Source organism: Gymnodraco acuticeps, unplaced genomic scaffold (assembly GCF_902827175.1).
Source record: "Gymnodraco acuticeps unplaced genomic scaffold, fGymAcu1.1, whole genome shotgun sequence".
NCBI classification, from domain to species: Eukaryota; Metazoa; Chordata; class Actinopteri; order Perciformes; family Bathydraconidae; genus Gymnodraco; species Gymnodraco acuticeps.
The window spans coordinates 780,788-799,728 of NW_022991127.1; the positions used below are offsets into that span (position 1 = coordinate 780,788).

The following is an 18,941-nucleotide window of genomic DNA, read 5'->3' on the forward strand; positions in this document are numbered from 1 at the left end:
GTTAATAAAAATGACAAGGCTAAGGCTGTAATGCTAACTAACGTGCTAGCTACTAGCTAGGTAGCTAACTTGATCCAGCCACTCCTGGTCCTTTCATCAGACGGGAAGCGAAAGAACGAGCAAGACCCATTGCTGGTATGATAACAACCTGGTACTAAGCACACAGGCATCTTGTTAAAGTTATCTTATCTTTCTCTTATATTTAGCGGAGGAAAACAATTATGACATCACTTACTCTGGGAGTTGTAGTCTCTAGTTGCGTATTTTTCCTAGTCTTATATTTCAACAGTTTTACGACAAACTGACTTTTTTGACATGAAAATGATTTTTTAAGATTGACAAACATCATATGTGTAATTCGTGGCAAAATTCAAACGGGATCGAAAAATACGTTTTCTCTCTCCATTGACTTAAATACATAATTTTTCCGAAATAAGGTCCCATCAAGTTTGCCACTCTATAGTTTAACTCCGTTTGAATGTCAGTAGACTGCAAATAATTCAATAAAGGAGCATGGCTGCTCTTCCCTGGCTCTCAAAATAGTTTGGCTGGCTGTTTAATCTATGCTCACACTGAGACAGTACAACACATAGAGAGAGCAGTAGGCTACACCTATTGTGTAAGTACATACAAGCAGGTCACACAGTATGATCACAAGTACATCAACTCTGTGAAAAATCAGTTTTTATTAAAAAGTACAGGCTGCATATGTGTTCTCAGCCTTGGATAAACTTGACATGTTTTGGGATGTGTGAACCTCTCTTTAGTGGTTTAATCAAACAGATATTTCAATGTGTGCCTACTTTGTTCATGTACTGTTGAGGTTAATTTCAGTAGTTGTGTGCAGATAATGTATTTACAAAGTGTGAAGAGGAGGCAACTTTAGAATAGGGAACCTGTTCAGGTCAATTTGAGTCAAACTACTAGCTTATTGGTTATAAACAAGACTTCACTTTAAAATAGGGAACATATGAGATAAAAAATACCTCATTTTGAGTTATTTAGACTAAATTAACACTTATAGTTTCATGTCTTGTTACATAAGAATAGATCATAAGTGTTATTATGGGAGAATTTATTGTGGTATTACTGCCTTATTAGGCCCATATTGAGCAGAGCATATTAAGACCAAAACTCATGTACAACAACTTGAATATTTATATTATATTTTCTGTTGGATCAACCTGACTTCCTTTTAAAGTATACTCTCTCACAACCAGTACAATGTCCTCTCACATACACTGTCATAATCTCTCAAAAACACAAGCATTGTCTTTCACATACACTATCATTCTCTCTCACACACACTACTATACCCTCATACATACTACAATTCCTCTCTCACATACACTATCATTATCTCTCACTCACACTACTATACCCTCATACATACTACAATTCCTCTCTCACATACACTATCATTCTCTCTCACTCACACTACTATACCCTCATACATACTATAATTCTTTCTCACACACAAAGTGTTCTATCTTGCATACACTACTAGAGTATTATATTGTTGTATGATGTTGTGTGTAAGTGGGAATAATAGTGTTTCTAAGAAAGTACAGTTTGGTATGTAAGTAAGTTTGATTTATGGCCCAGACAAAAGTGTGTGAAAGAGAGTATGATTGTGCGTGTAAAAGTGTTTAGCAATATGTATAAAATAGTTTAATGGTGTATTTGTGAGATTCTGATATTGTTTGTAAGACCAAGTATGAGTTGTGAGCTAGATGGCCTCTTATAGAAAACTACCAAGGATGTAAAAGCTGGAAAAGCCTCACATTGTTAACTATTGTAAAAGCAAATTTAATTCACTAAATCACTTTGTAAGACTGATGTGGTTTTGTATTTCTCACCCAGCAATGGAGGTAGCCAGTTGGCGTTGGCCTCACAGTGAGAGTCCAGGAAGGTGATGACTTCTCCTTTAGCAGCACCGGCTCCCAGCAGGCGAGTCCTGATCAGCCCCTCCCTCTTCTTGGTCCTCATGATGCGAACTTTGGGCATACGCATCATGTATTCCTCCAACGGCAACTTCAGGTGCTCTGTATAGAGGTTAAGGGAGTAAGGGAGTAAGGGGGGGAAACAGGAAGAAGCTCATCAGTCCCATGTTCAGTGCTGAAAACAATTGTTTTGTGAAGTCGTATTTTTGCTTTGGTGTGCCATTTCACTTCTTCTCAGCTTAACACATCAACTTCAATAACATTCTTGGTTTCACAGAATACTGTTAACTAACAGAAACAGGTGTTTCAATAAACCACATGGACACAGACAAAGCTAGCAAACAAACCTTGATTTTGAAGCCAACATATCTCTGTTTGCTTCAATGTTTTCAGACTGTTATTAAAGTGTGCTGCTAAATGATGGACTTTGGTTGTATGATTGTTTACTGCAGCACAAAGTGGTGGATGTATAGTAGTCCTTATTTAACTAAATCTGGAAAATTGTAGTATTGTTCCCAAACAGTAGCCCATACCACAATCCATTACATTTGAATACACCATACATAATGGGAAAAACATCATCTAATAATAGCCATAACTGATTACCTGCATTAGTAGAACTTTGGATTAAGTTTTCTTTAATAAAGTGTGTCCTTTAAGTTGAACTTAAAACATAGATGTTGCATTTTCAGTGTTTACTGCAGCAGCCTGTGATATACTGGCAACCTTTCTATGGTGCACATTGCCTTTTGTCGACTGCATGCTGGCATTTTGGGATGACACTGCACAGGATAAGTGCTTTAGATATATGGATGGATGCCTACTGCAGTAGCACTGAAGGACTAGTCAGGATGGGGAAATATTCAAAAAACAAACGCAGCCGACACATTTTGCAGGTCCCCTAATGTCTTTACATTACTTGCATTTGGGATGTTTACATTGTCAGTACATTAAACTGCACAGGCAATGACTCAGACTGACAAGCTGCAGAACATTGTTGCTTCATTGATGCAGTACAAATGTCTTTCAATAACAGATCCATGATTTATAGTAATATTGCATCAGCTAATGCTGTAAACACCCAACATGTATTTGTTTCTGAGATTGACATGTATTGATTAATGACCAATCACATGTTGCTTAAAGGAGGAAAGACACACTAATCAAAGGGAATCAAACAAACTTGAAATGCTTGCAGAGACATGCTGCAAGCCTTCTTCTAGACAAACTGTAACAGGTATCCAATACAAGTAAAAAGGTTTGTCCAAATTATACCTTTGTAGTGTACAGTATGCCTGCATGTGTAATCAAATCCTTTCCATCACTGTAATCAAGTCAATATCTATTTGAAAAGTTCAGCTCTTATTTGTCAGAGGAGCAGGTTGACTTAATTGTCTCCCTCAAGAGAAGAGTATTTTTTTTTATGTGCATAAGATGACATTAAGGACTTTTCTCCTCATCTTTTATTGCGCTTGAGATAAAGATTTAAAGGCTATATAAAATATTAAAAGGGTATTCATCTCCATCTTTCGGCTTGATGGTCATAACATATTTGAGCTATGTTTTTGGAAGGGAGCTTGTTTTAAATCAGGTGCAGATGCAAAGCTTTATTCAGAAATGAAAAAGTCTTGTTTTCCCACTGCAATATATGTGTTTGCTTTACCAGCCCACGTATATTTGACAGTAGCTTTGAGTGTCTGAACTTGATCCTCTTGTTAAATACCGTGTATCTTCATGTTTTTCCTCTTGTTCTATGTTATTAGGGGTGAAAATGAGTTTGTTTTTGTACACTAAGATTTTATTTTTGAAGATAACAGGGTGAGCCCTGAGTGCTCTCAGTGGTTTCAATAGAAATCATTCCTCAAGCAGTCAAAACATGAAATGTAACTTTGACAGGTTCTTTTGAAAAAGCCCCAGTACTGCCTGTCAACAAGAGCAGAGAGAGAAACTCTGAGTTTGAAAAGTTGACCTTTTAACTTTTATTAACTACATCAGACTGAGCTTACATTTGACAGTAACATAAACACAAAGTGCCCTGAGAGGAATATATACAGTATTCTGAATATAAATTCAGACAAAATAACTGTTAATTTGTTATCCTTTTGTAAAGGAGGGAGAGTAGTGCTGGATGGGATGTTAAAAATGACATGGAGGAGAACATTTCCCTCCATCTCGGTATTTTCACTCCCCTCAGTTTTCTCTGTTCCTTCTTTTTTACATTGAAACATTTAAAATACAACAGTTTTTTATGGTCAAAGTAAAACAAAGCATCGACAGGGATGAGGAAGAATACGTCAAGGTCAACAGGGAGGATGTGACAGGAATCATTCGTTCTGACCTCAATACTTATCTTTGTTCTCCAGAAGTGCTTAAAGAGAAGGCTGTGATTTTGATACCTTATTGTTCTCTCAGTTGTTCATTTTATTTTTTCTGTAATGTCTACTTATTTTTATTTGTACATATTGGCTAAAATCATGCTATACTAGCTTCTAAGTAAAAGTCAAAACAGATTAATGGATGTTTATCCTTGACTTGTTTTTTCAAACACGCTTGTCTCTACAAAATGTGCGTATCCCTGATTGCAGCATTATTTGAATGACACTTTAACTTAATAAAGCATAATGAATCAGTTAGTTGCTACAAGCTAAAAAGTTATTGTTCTTTTTAGGAATGTACAACACGTTGATGCAGGTTTAGTGTTGTTTAACACACTGAATGAAAGTAGGCTTCAATATAACACTCAATTCTGCAAAAAAACAAACTCAATAACCTTCAAGCTGATTGTTTGCGATGCTGTTTAATTGTATTATTCTTCTTTTTTGTATCTGTTACAACATTCCTCTCTCACTGCATCCAAACAAATTCCAGCTCTAATCCATCCCTCCATCCCCAATTTCAGATGTATTTAAAGTATTTTTCTCTGCTTTATAGATTTTCTCTGACTTCAGTGAAGGTCAGTGGTGTATATTTTCTGTTGCCGTGTTTATTGTGTTGCACAGCAGATGACCTACAAGCTGTAAAGTGTGACATTGCAACAAGAGCGGAAGGTCTCCGTGAGGTCGGCGCCATACTGCGTGGAAAAGGCGAGCTGTCCTCCCTGAATGTTCCTGCAATAAATCAAGCTATTAAAAACTGACCATTACGAGCCTGACTCTGTCTCTTTGTAAACGAGCACCATACACAAAGTGACGTTTACATCATCCTCTTAATGACAGGAAGCAAGGCAAAATTAATCAAGGAACATTCACCCTGAGTGTATGGAGATCTTGTATGGGGATAGGTGAGGGTGAAAGATCACAGCATTTAATTATGATTGGTTAAGTTTTGCTGAATAAATTGGAATACTGCTCTCAATGTTTACCAAAAGCAAGGAGGAAATTAATCACGCTAATGAGAGCGAGCTGATGTCGGCAAACACATTAGTCTTTATTAAAATGTGAAGCGGAGGAGATTGAAGGGCTGAGGCATCCTGGATGTCAGGGTCATTTCACAGCGTGGAGTAGTGGGATGCATCGCGTGAATCGCTCCCCAGGTCGGTGATCAAATCCAGGCAATTTATTCAGAGCAGACTCCACCGGAATTCCCAGCCTACCATTCATCTCTTTAAGTTTTTCTACCTCCCTGCAGGCCGTCACTCACGCATTTCTCCTGTGGACGTTGCCTGAGCTGCCCGGCCTTCTTTCATCTACTCAAATGGGGCCGTACTCAAACATGAATTACTGGTTAGCATATGAAAGGCATGACAGTTGGCCCCAGGCTCCTGTCAAAGTGTCTATGTGCATTTAAAATGTCATTGATAAAATGTGTTTTTAGCTTCTGCATGTCCCGTGAACTGAAATCACACCGTCTGTCTGGACTGTTTAAAGGAGTAGTAAGTCAATTCAGGTCTTTGACTACATCACAAGCACCTTAACTGCAAAATGTCCTTCTAAGCATGTGTCAAATTATTACATAGCCGTCTTAATCCTCTCCTTTGAATAACAAGCTAAAATGACTGATTAAGCGTTTTCTGAAAAGACAGCCCAATAGTTTGAGGCAACTAAATATACCTTTTTAAGGTATGAGAAGGATCACCTTTACTTGACAAGAAACCAATGCTGACTTCTACTTATTTAGTTCTTGTCCTTGTTCCACTTTTTTCTGCAACAGGGATAAACATGCATTTTATAGGTTTTATTTTTCTAAATGATAATGTTTACATATACTTTAAATGGGCCTTACAATATGTTAAATCCTTGTGCTATAAAGGGTATTAACTTATGTTAAAATCTGTTGAGAGATTTCCATTTCCACCACACACCACCTGCACAATCCTCCCTAATGCATTAAAAAAGTATTAATTTAGCGTTAAGACACAGTGGATCCAACATGGCACACTGAGCACTGTTCAGGCAGTGGTGGATTAATCCCAAGATACTCTGGCACACAACCAAGGACCGGAGCTGCTCGTTTATTCCCTCAGCGAAATATTATAATGCCCTTGTGAACTCAATCACAATACGTCAATTTTATTCCTGAGGCAGCATGAATTTTTGCTTCTATCGTTAAAAAAAAGTTCTCGAGGGAGGAAATGTGCTTTCCGTAGGTCAGTGTACCCTGCATTGTGAGGGATGGCAAGTACATTGGGTTAGGGATGTACATGACGAACCAACAATGTCTAGCTCTGGCATATTGCATATACACCTCAGTTTTGTTATGTTCATTACTTCACTACGGCAGTTCAGTAACATTGCATTAGTATAAATGTTGAATTGATCAATATAACACTCACTTTTCCAAGGAGTGGACCAACTGAGTATTGGCAGGACTGTATTGCAATTAAAGGCAATAATTGTACCTGAGGGCACTGCCAAAAACTCCTTATGTCAAGTATAAATCCAGCTTTGGCTGCAAAACACCTCAGTGTCTGCTGGAGGTTACAGGTCGATGAAGCATATAGAATCACATCATCCACAAAACCAGAGATGCAATACTCTGGAAACAGGGACTGAGACCTTCATGTCTTACTTGCTAGTAGGGTCCATCTATAATAAACACAAAAGACATGGATGAAAAGGACTAACCTTGACAGGGATCAGTGTGCTCTCTTAAAATTAATTTTCATTAAGGTGAAATGGCAGTGAGCTAAGAAGGACCATCTCTCTCAATGACATCACTGTTACACCATGATCAGGCCACAACCAGATGAAATCAATACAAAACCAGAACAATCTTAATAGACTTTGTTTGCACAAACAGATAACGTGTGCATTTAACTTTTACAGTGAGCTAACATTTTCCTGAAACTCCGAGTAATTGAGACCAGCTGCCAGCAGAATCACAGGGGAACTTGAAAAGCAGCCTATTTTATGTTTTAAGAGTTCTTCTCTTTAAGAAAATACTTCTGATATATTATGATTTTGGATGATTCTGATTCTGAACAGATTAAGGCAGGATACACAGGAAAATAACAAAATGTAACTATGTCGTGATGCAAGTCTTAACATACAAGGTCTAAAGAAGGAAGTAAGTAGATAAGGTGAAAATAGCAAACACTATAAATGAACATCTGACCTTTGTGAGTGGGTGATTTATACATTAATTATTTGGGTAGTTTCAGTTTTAAAACCATGCTGCCCCTGATCATCTAAGAATTGTAGCAATTGTATTCACAATTACAAAGTTTCACTGATTTTAGATATTAATGTTTGAGAGCACATCATACTGCAAAGTTTAAACCCATTTTAAATCCCTCTTGTTATCCTGATGTTCTAGGCCCTTTCTAAAACTACACATAAAACAAAATATGCTCGAGGAAAAGATTTACAAAGAGCAAAACAACAAACTGTAGAGGCAGAAATCCTTTTTTTAGTTTGTGAGGGAGTGAAAATGCAACTTGATTGTTTTTGTTCCACTAAGATTTAATCACCAACTTCATCTAATTAGCCATTATTACGGTTAAATACACTGAAGTCTAGATTGGAGACAGGTGAATTTGCTCATTAGCTTTTAAATGAAGCTTGCGACTATTTGATAGGTCATAGCAGAGACCAACGAATACAAGCTACAGAAGACATTGTTATTTTTGTCCTCACACGTTATTCATCTGGTCCTCTCCTCCTCAGGAAGTCATTGAATCGATCACTTCCGACTGATGGCTCAACATCTCTAAATGGCGACTGTTAATTAGCTCCTTTTGTCCTCTGTCTCCCTCTCAACCTTCCTCTTCATATTACTCTCTCCCCCGTCTCCCCGTCACACTTCACTGAGCACCATTATCTAATTATCTCCCTACACCCTCAGTCACATACACAAACAGATTTACGCATACACACACACACACGCACACACGCTGGCATGAAGGAATACAAATGCAGAAATGTTTTTCAGTCTTTCTGCAATGATGAATCTGTCGCTTTTATTGAAGACGTTCCACAAATCGTCTCCTATCTCCTCGATCCAACTTTCCATCATGCAGATGGTTCTGCTGCTGGTGTTGATAAGACGGTTCAAAGTATACTCTAAATCGCTGACAGCAGCTTTCTCACGCAACCGGAGCAACTTAATCATAGATAAAACTGTGTAGAAATTAAATCAGTTCATTAAGTACCCATTAGAAAGTGTTTGCAAACATGTTTATTTAAACCAAAGCCCTTAACATATTTTGCCTACCAATGGTCATTGCAAAAGGATAGTAATGTCAGTTGTTTAAAAGGTATGTCAGTCATTTTATTCCCTGATGAATCCTAGTACAGATGTGTTTTTTATTAACGTATCGATATGTATATGTTCGGACAATCTTGAAAATTGCAAATTTCAATATAGTTACTTTGACAATAGTCCTCTCCACGCTAAAGATGAGAATTCTGAAAATTATACACGATATAGGGAACAATCCAGTAATGTTGTGTTTCGATGCAGTGAGCATCCCGCACTATCATATATTAATAAATAAATACAATGGAGTGAACTAGTACCTCAAAGAATGTAATTGCGAAGGAGACATTTTTGATAAATACAGACACTTGGTAAAAAACTGTTTAAGGCAGAAGAGAGATCTGACAAACACATTGATGCTCTCAGACTCCATTAGTTGCATTCCTCTCATATTTAGCCATTAGGATTCATGGCATTTGTTCACAATATGGTGCAAAAGTAACAGCATAGTAGTAAATAAGAGCGCTGACTGTCTTCTTATCCTCACCATAGAAAAAGGTGCAAAAAAAGTGCTCTAAAAGAATCTGAGGTTGGCAGCACTGAGTACCAGCACTTGCTGATATAACTATCATTCTGCTTCTGAACACAATGAAATCTGTTTGCTTCTTAAATGTGAGACATATTTCTGCACTATTAGCAGTGGACCATGTGGTCAGCTCTGTGCTGGCTCCAGGTTGGAGGCTGTGCTAATTCCTGCTGGGAGCCATGCTTTCTAACCACCAAACCTCCTCTTCAGCTGACTGGAAACACATCATAAGTCACTCTGCATACGAGCAGCATACTAGCCACTCCTTAGTTGAAGTATTGCAGCTATTTGCTCAACTGATCCCATAGGGGAGCATAATATAGGAAATGAATTGGGCGATCAATCTGCCAATGGCAGGCTTCCATCAAATGATTGCTGATAGCACCATGAACCCAATGAGTAATTACAGGCTCAGTTTCAGTTTCATTCTGAATAACAATCAATATTATTGACAAATACAACAAAATAATGGAAAAATGTGTCCGGTAGACATAAAATGCAAAATTCACTTCACCTTTCAATTTATTTACTCAGTTTGTTCCAAATATGAATATTTATACCAATTATGGCTACACACAGCTTGTTGCAAGCGGCATAAATTGCTTGCCAAGTGTACTTGTGTTTAGTTCTAATGGTTGCAAACAAAAAATAGAAAAACATAACTATAAATATGCAGCTAAATGCAATCTGTGCAAAAGGTAATATATTTTGCAATTAATTGAGCCTTTGCAATTTACTAATTGAACACAGTAAGACGTTTCTTTTGATGTATTGGTATTATATTCCCTTGGAATGTGGCCCTTATTGGCATCCATCACAACTGGGAATCCAAGATGGAGGAACAATTCCAAAGCCCCAATTTAAGCATTAAAGGATGATTATTTGCTACTTTTTACTGATGGAATGTTTCTATTTGATCAACTATTGGTTTGGTGAAAATATGAATAGTGCAGTTACTGAACTCATTCTGTTGGATCTATGAGTCAGATTTAGGAGATTTGTAGATCCTATCCGAAGAAAAGCTGATGGAACATATGAGACTCCAGCATGAAGGCACATACTGTCAAGCACAAACTTTTATCTTACATAAAAGTTCCCTCTTTACGCCTCCTAACATCATCTCTTCTCTGATGTGGAGAGGAAGGAGGCAGCTTTCTATTATTTTCTATTTCTGTGTGACAAGTTACAGCTACTTTCCCTGCCCCGTCTGGTCATAAATCCGTGAAATGACTTGGGCTCCATCAGCAGAATGCATTGCTCAGCCTCCAACACTAAGCTGGCAGACACACACGCAACCCTTTACCCAGTGTGACCATCTTAACAGAGCAGCAAGCTGTGGGTACCACAGAATTATTATAATCACATTAGAAGAGTTAGGCAATAATGACAATTATTTGACAATAAGCTTGACTCAATGTTTTGTTCACCAAGATTTTTTATTAATTAGGGCATTAGTCTTCTCTAAACCCAGATATTAGATATAATCTTAGAAAATCCAAGGTGATTATCTTTTTTTCTGCTTTTTTAATATTGATGGGGTTGGGTTAGGGTTAGGGTTAGCTCTAAGTGTGACAGATAGAGGACAGGTAAATATTTGACATAGTGTATGGTGGGTTTGAATTTAGATAATGTGGAGAGAAGTAGAAACAAGGCTATATATTGTTGTTTTAAGCTCTGATAGCAGCACTTACTCATTCTACTTCATGCTCGAGCTTCAGAGTGAGAGAGAGCTAATAAGAGAGACTGGGGGGCATTCTACACTGACATGGTGAACTGGCCTCAACAGAAACCTGTAACTAAAGGAAATATGAAGAAAGTGTGAAAACCAGGAGGAAAGGTGACCGTGTAGTGAAAGACTGAGTGGGTTTTATTATTTGATCTATAACACAACAGAAAGGTCACAGCATGTAGGAGGGAGCGGGCAGGCGCTTCATTGCAAAGTTGTAATGTATCAAAGGGTGGAAATTAAGAGAAGAAAAGGAAAAGGAAAATTCTGCCAACAAATGTCCAGTGTTATTTGACAGCAGGGGTCAACACTGCTTTTTATTGGAAAACAGGGAAGTTGTGTACATTTAAAAAATCGAGGAAAACACCATAATAGTGCTATAAACACTACTAATAGTAATGTATTTATTTACAGGGTCAGAACTGGTATGTGTGTAAAAGGGAAATAGCTCATTAAAATCCATATGGCCCGACTAAAGGATGTGAACACCAGATTTGCATTTTTCCAGAGGGACCAATCTCTGGTGAGGATTAAAGGGGTTCATGGCAGATATTAAGCACAGCTGCTTTTATTCAACGCTGTTTTAAAATGTTATTTTATATTTGTGAGCTGGTTCTTTTATTTGGAACAGTAAATAAAACATGGAATCTAGTTGTAACGTCCCTAGCAAAAATGCAACACAACCAACAAGCGGAGTAAGGAGCGCTGCTGTTTACATGACCTCATTGGTTTCAAAACATCTCACCAAATGACTGCAGTTGAATATTTGCCAACTGGCTAACACAACAATTCTGATCAATATGCTTTACTTCAAATGAAACTGAAAACGAAATGCATGCACACAAAACAACATATTAACCTTTGAGTAAAATGAGCAGCACATTTTTTTTTAACTTTATATTGAGAATAAACTGATTAAGGATAGGAGATACGTACAGGTCTCATGCAGCCTAGTGGATGATTGAGTGATTGATTACATCATACAGTCGTTGCAGCATCACTCATCAACCTCCCCCCCCAAACAATTGCCTGGGGACACTGAAACTTAGCTATGTCCTTGCTGGCTAAACAAAACAAAAAAGCCACATGTGTGACTAGATAGATAGATGGTTTGAAGAATGATAGGACAAAGGTTACTCCCGTTTTTCCACCATACCTCTGGGGCTCCTGTTGCTATGATACCTATCTAAAAATCACTGCCACCTGACAAATAGCATTTGTCATCTGCGGCTTCTGTGAAACAGACGGGAGCTAAACATAGAGTTAGTACATGTCTCCTGAGAGCAGCTTGGACCTTTGGATTTATTGTTTGGAAATCTGTTGAAAAATCTGTTGACGGATTATACCAACACTGTTTGTGTACACCAGCCTTTAATGCATGTTTTCGCCACTAATATTATAGGCATATGCTTTAATAATAATAATAATAATAATAATAGATTTAATTTGTTAGCGCTTTTACAGGTGCTCAAAGACGCTTTACAGATATAGTGAAGATAAAATAAAAATAAAGGAACAACAAATAAATATATAATTCAAGTTAAAGTCAAATAATACAAAAACAATCACACATTAAAAGCCAGATTGAAGAGGTTTTTTGAAGGTGGTGAGGTCAGTGCAGTCTCTGATGGGTTGTGGGAGTGAGTTCCAGAGGGAGGGGGCAGCTCTGTCCCCCCAGGTCCGGTGATTGATGCGGGTGGGGATGGATAGGAGGTTGGCTTCTGATGAGCGGAGGCAGCGGGAAGGGGTGTGGTGGTGCAGCAGGTCTGTGAGGTAGGGGGGGCCTGATTGTTGAGTGCTTTGTGAGTAATGAGGAGGACTTTGAAGTTGATTCTTTGACGGACGGGGAGCCAGTGGAGGTTCTGGAGGACGGGAGTGATGTGGTCTCGGGAGCGGGTGTGGGTGAGGGTGAGGAGGCGGGCAGCAGAGTTCTGGATATGTTGGAGTTTATTGAGGAGGTTGGATGGTATGCCGTAGGATGCTATTGCAGTAGTCGAGTCGTGATGTGATGAATGCATGAATCAGGGTTTCAGCAGCAGAGGAGGAGAGTGATGGCCGGAGACGGGCAATGTTTTTGAGGTGGAAAAAGGCGGTCCTGGTGATGTGATCGATGTGGTGGTTGAATTTGAGCTGACTGTCGAAGATGACTCCGAGGTTGCGGATGTGAGGGGTGGAGGGGGGATAGAGTGTGGCTGTCAATGGTGAAGTTGAAATTCTGGATGTCTTTGATACGGGATGGGGGGCCGATGATGATGTCTGATTTGGCACTGTTCAGTTGGAGATAGTTTGTTTGCATCCATGCTTTTATTTCTGAGAGACAGTGAGAGTGGAGTGTGTTGTGGGGGTGATAGTTTTTGTTGAGATATAAAGTTGGATGTCATCGGCGTAGCAGTGAAATTGAAGGTTGTGGCGACCAATTATTTTGCCAAGGGGGTTCCCAACCCCCGGGCCGCGGACCGGTATTATAAATATATACAAATATTTTATCATAATGTTTTTTTCCAAAAAGTGTTTAATTTTGCACCTATACCAGTCATATTATTTCATCCAGTAGCCTAGTTAATCCTCCACCAGAAAACAGTTGAAAATGGCTTTTATAATGTTCCGAGGGATTCGGCGGCTCAGCCTGGTCTCAGCCTCTCGTGCACACGAGAAAGTTACCGGTGCGCCAAGTAGGAAGAGGAGCGCACAGGAGACAACCGTTTGATTGCAGACTGTTATGTTTATGTGGGGAAATGGCAGTGCATACATTATTTGAGATATATTTCAAACTCAGACTTAATTTTAAGGACATGTCGGCCAGGGGTGTAGAGCTATTTGTTGAAGCACCGGATTGGCAAAACAGGAGAGTCTGTGAACCAGTCTGCTTCCATCTATGAATTCATGTCAGGGACTCTCAGTATCTGATGCCCACAGCTGTTTTATAGAAGGAAAACCTCCTTCACTTTATGAAATGGCTGCAGCATCAGGAGGCAGCGGGACGTGTAACTCCGCCTCTGAGAAGTGCAGCACCACACACACACACACACACAGCTATATTTTAGATATCATTTAACTCAAGTGGCTAAATAATTACCGAATTTGGAATGAATACTGTATCTATCTATCTATCTATATATGTATGTATGTATGTATGTATGTATGTATGTATGTATGTATGTATGTATGTATGTATGTATGTATCTATCTATATATCTATCAAAAGGTGATTGCTGAAAAATGTTCTAAAAAGCAACTATAAACTCTGTAAGCAACTACCACCGTTTGCTAGACGTTTCACAGATCTAGGTGAATTAGTTGTATAAAGAAGAGTGAGAGATGTGGGGGTGATATGGAAAATGATGCTAACTTTCAGCAACACTGGAGGGATCCTTTAAAGACCACATTTATAAAACTGCAGGTCATTTTTATAATTACAACATCTGTAGCCTAATCTTAATCACTTTACAGGCAAACCACAGTGTTAAAAAAAGGGTCTCATCATGAGTTAATTTGCCTCAGGATAACTGTTACAAGCAGTGGTGGTGCATAATGAAGTTATAAATATAACAGCGCATTAGTATGACTGTAGGGTCTGTAAGCTGCTAAGCAGAGCGAGGTTACTCAGCGTCAGCAGAACTGAGACAGGGTTTCTTCCTGTGTGTGTGTGTGTGTGTGTGTGTGTGTGTGTGTGTGTGTGTGTGTGTGTGTGTGTGTGTGTGTGTGTGTGTGTGTGTGTGTGTTACGAAAGGACAAGTACCTTTGGGTGGGCTGGGATGTTAATTACTCACACAGATTGACTCTCTTTTGTGAATGTGAATTAGATCAGAAACTGCTGAGGAATATTTATCTTTTATTTCATCTCTCAGTAAAAAGAAAGTCTATGTAAAGCCCCAAAGCCCCATACAACAGAAACAAACGATTGTGTCAAGATAGCTAGTTCAAAATTAAAAAGCCTATAATCCAGATTTCTAGATATGTAACATTTTGACACATTATTTTGTTTTATGTTACACAATTTCGAACATGACTGTTGGGCAAAAGCAGCTTGGCATATTTTAACTGTATCTATTCTTATACTTAGATGTTCCAACACTTGTGTTACAGAAGTTGTCATGTGGGAATTAGCTTATTATCCCTCACTACCACTCTATACATTACCAAATCGTAAATACTCAATATCTAATTTAAGGATCTGTGCTCACCTCAATGATGTGAACAGAAACGACATTTAACTACACACACTTGCTTCTCGTTTAGAACACGTCAACCATGCCTTTTTATTTAAGCAAAGGATAAATCAGAAAGTTTTCCAGGTAGATTGCATTATCCTAGCTAGTGACTTCATGAGGATTTAGAGTCTCATTTAGCTAGCTCGTGAAGCTATTAATGACCTGAGATAAACAGTTTGCAGGTTGTTTGGAAATCAAAGAAGCAATACAATATACAAGTGCTTAAGAATCAGACATGAGATAAGCCACAACAATTAAAAGCTACCTGCAATTGTATTGTTTCAACGTTTTTGATCTACCAAAGATTGTCGGGTGAAATAAAAACAGTTTTACGGTAACACTTTGTATGCTACACAAATTAACCATCAACTAGTTGTTAATTAACATGCATATTAGCAGTATATTGGCTCTTTATTAGTCATTATAAAACACTTATTAATGCCTTATTCTGCATGACCATATTCTACAAGTAATAGGCCATTAGTTGAGTTTTTCCTCAATAACCCTCTAATTAGTGCTTATTTATTGCAAGTAAGGAAGTTGTTGTACATGAGTTTTGGTCTTAATATGCTCTGCTCAATATGGGCCTAATAAGGCAGTTGTACCACAAGAATAGTAATTATCCCATAATAACACTTAACAAATATGATCTATTCTTATGTAACAAGACATTAAACTATAAGTGTTAATTGTGTCTAAATAATTCAAAATGAGGTAGCCTATATCTAAGAATATGTTTTGGGGTATTGACAGGTCATCTACCAATAGCAAGGTGATATTGACCTGTATGTTTCATATTTGCACATTTATATATTTGTAAAATGTGTACTGAAGGTTAGACAGGAAACCGGGTTCAGGAAGTAGGAGAAAGTGAGCTGAATAGCATGGCAGTAGACATCCACCAGTAGACTGCTACTAATTGTCCCTTTGCAACCTGAAGAGTAAAGGCCAAGTCCGTCAGAAAGCAATGACTGTAAATGTAAGTGTAAGCCTTACACTTACACTGTAAGGATTAGTAACATGTATTGTTTTTATGTGATGACATTTGGAGATGTTTAAACGGTTTAAACACAATGAGAAAATGCGTTAGCATTCGCGCTAGCATTCGCGCTAGCGTTAGTAGCGTTAGCATACATGCTAGCGTTAGCCATACTAGCCTGTACACATGCTTATCGCACAGCTAGCATTAGCTATATTTACCTTGTTTACACTTAGCGGTCCTATGTGTTAATCTGTGTATGTTACACTTGCATGTATGAGATCATTAAGTGTAACTTCTTTTTTCATAGTTTCCCTCCGTTTGAATGTCAGTGGACTGCAAATAAGTCAATAAAGGAGCATGGCTGCTCATTCCCTGGCTCTCAAAAGAGTTTGGCTGGCTGTTTAATCTATGTTCACACTGAGACAACACAGAGAGAGAACATTACACCTATTGGAGAAACTGGACATGTTTTTGTACATGTGTCTGAACCTCTCTTTAGTGGTTCATTAATAAAACAGATATTTCAAATTGTGCCTACTTTGTTCATGTACTGTTGAGGTTAATTTCAGTAGTTGTGAGCTATAATGTATTTTGCAAAGTGTGAAGAGGAGGCAACTTTAGAATAGGACACCTGTTCAGGTAAATTAGAGTCAAACTACTAGCATATTGGTTATGAACAAGACTTCACTTTAAAATAGGGAACATGTTCTTAGATATAAATACCTAATTTTGAGTTATTTAGACACAATCAACACTTTCATGTCTTGTTACATAAGAATATATCATATTTGTTAAGTGTTATTATGGGATAATTACTATTGTTGTGGTACTACTGCCTTATTAGGCCCATATTGAGCAGAGCATATTAAGACACAAAAAACTAATGTACAACAACTTCCTTACTTGCAATAAATAAGCACTAATTAGAGGGTTATTGAGGAAAAACTCTCAACTAATGGCCTATTACTTGTAGAATATGGTAATGTAGAATAAGGCATTAATAAGTGTTTTATAATGACTAATAAAGAGCCAATATACTGCTAATATGCATGTTAATTAACAACTAGTTGATGGTGAATTTGTGTACCTTAATATAAAGTTTTACCGAAAATAATTTCTCATCTTGGTAAATAAATGTATAAACCAGAAATTGAACTGAAACTCTGAACCACACTTCACATTCGAATAGATCACTTTTTCTCTACGGCTTTGTAATGCACTTAATATATTATGCAAGGTTTCAAAGCTGAGTATTGATTTGTGGTTTTCTGCAAAGAAGCCGCCGGGATTCTGCTCTGCAACATTGTAATACCAGCAGGTCAGCAAGAGGTGATTAAAGTTTACTTTGTCCTTGTTTCTCTGAAGCCTTAATTACAGCCTGACTTGTATCTTATCAAAGAGCAGTGGCAGAGCGAGGGGGTGTTAGAACAGATGGCCTGCAGAGGTTAAATCCATCGTAACAACACAGGGCCCAAATGCATCCCATGTTTCAGGCTATTTTCACACAACTGAGTTACTCTTTACTCCCCACCCAGGGGGACGTGTGAGGGTAGACGGGAAGTGATGATTTTTTCCTAGTCTCTTACATATTTGAAAGTGAAACATAGGGTTTGTTTCATTGTTTAAAAGCTCTAAACGAGTACATATAAAATAGAGCTGATATTTTATATGGGTGGTATCTTTTGTGACCTATTGATAGGAAGACGTCTTCATTACCCAAGGATATATAGATGTGAATCTGATAATATAAAAAATGTTCACTGGTCATTTTTCTTTACATTCATCCTTATTTTTTTCCTTTGGCCAATGAAAACCTAGATAAAGCTAGTTGTGATTTCAGTGTGCAGGTACTCTTTAAATGGGGATTTCACATTGATAGTAAGTCATTTGAGATATAGTGTCTATATATATTTTTAGTGTCTGTATCACTGGTTTAAAACATGTATGGAAATGATACTATGCTATTGTAAATCTATTTTAGGCATTTTTTGTTTCCACACCACTGAGCAGCGGGAGGGTTTGGTCTCCGAGCTCTGATGGGTGTTAACCTCTAAATGAGTCTGAGGCAGCGGAACATCTCATTACTGTGGAGACGAGAGGTAAACACATCCTTCAACGAGGGACCGTGACAGAGAGCACTAATTAACAAGGAATTAAACACTTTCTTCAGAGGGCTGGTGAAGAGAGAGTGAAAAAGGAGACAAATCTAGGCACACAAACACACACAAAAACACAACGCTATGCAACAATGGACAATAGATGTTTACTGCAAAGAGCTGCCGAAGAGCCACAGACAAACAAAAGTAAAGCCACACATGCTCACAAGGGAGGACCAGAGCGGAACACAAAGCAGTAGACATCTTCTTTTTTTTAAGATATTAATTCATTTTTATCATTCCATTGATAACTGGGGAGCCATCATTAAATTACCACTTCATGTCCTCAGCAACTAAAAAGGGATCCAAACAATCATGTACTATTCTAGGTAAAAACATGTATCTATTTTCTGAATGCCTACATTTAATGTGCATTTTTTATTCAACAATTCAGCCTTTTTTTTCTGCAGCTTGTGATTGGCCAAGTTCCCTTAAGATGTTGAGCAACAAATGTTAATGTAACTTAAAGAACTTGGAATTTGGGAAATTAGTGTTCTATATTCACTGTCCTAACCAAAGTTCTAACAGCTTGGATTGACTCCTAACATTGTGAGATGCAGGCTTTAGTCTTCACACCATGCAGATAGAAACACACACACACCCTCGCAAAAGAAACTACAACTAAATGACTTTAAATGCTTTTAATAATTGTCTGTAACATTGTCCTATTAATTTACCTTCTTAGTGCAATACAATACAGA

At 37.9% G+C, this 18,941-nt stretch overlaps 1 protein-coding gene across 2 annotated transcripts in view; it reads right to left on the minus strand.

Moving 5' to 3' along the window:
- LOC117560326 (polypeptide N-acetylgalactosaminyltransferase 10-like) overlaps positions 1–18,941 on the minus strand; it is a 68,401-nt gene that overhangs the window by 25,661 nt on the left and 23,799 nt on the right. For both annotated transcript variants that reach the window (XM_034237178.1, XM_034237177.1), the window contains exon 5: positions 1,860–2,045. In XM_034237178.1, the coding sequence (XP_034093069.1) occupies positions 1,860–2,045 (186 nt within the window). The remainder of the gene's footprint in view (positions 1–1,859; positions 2,046–18,941) is intronic.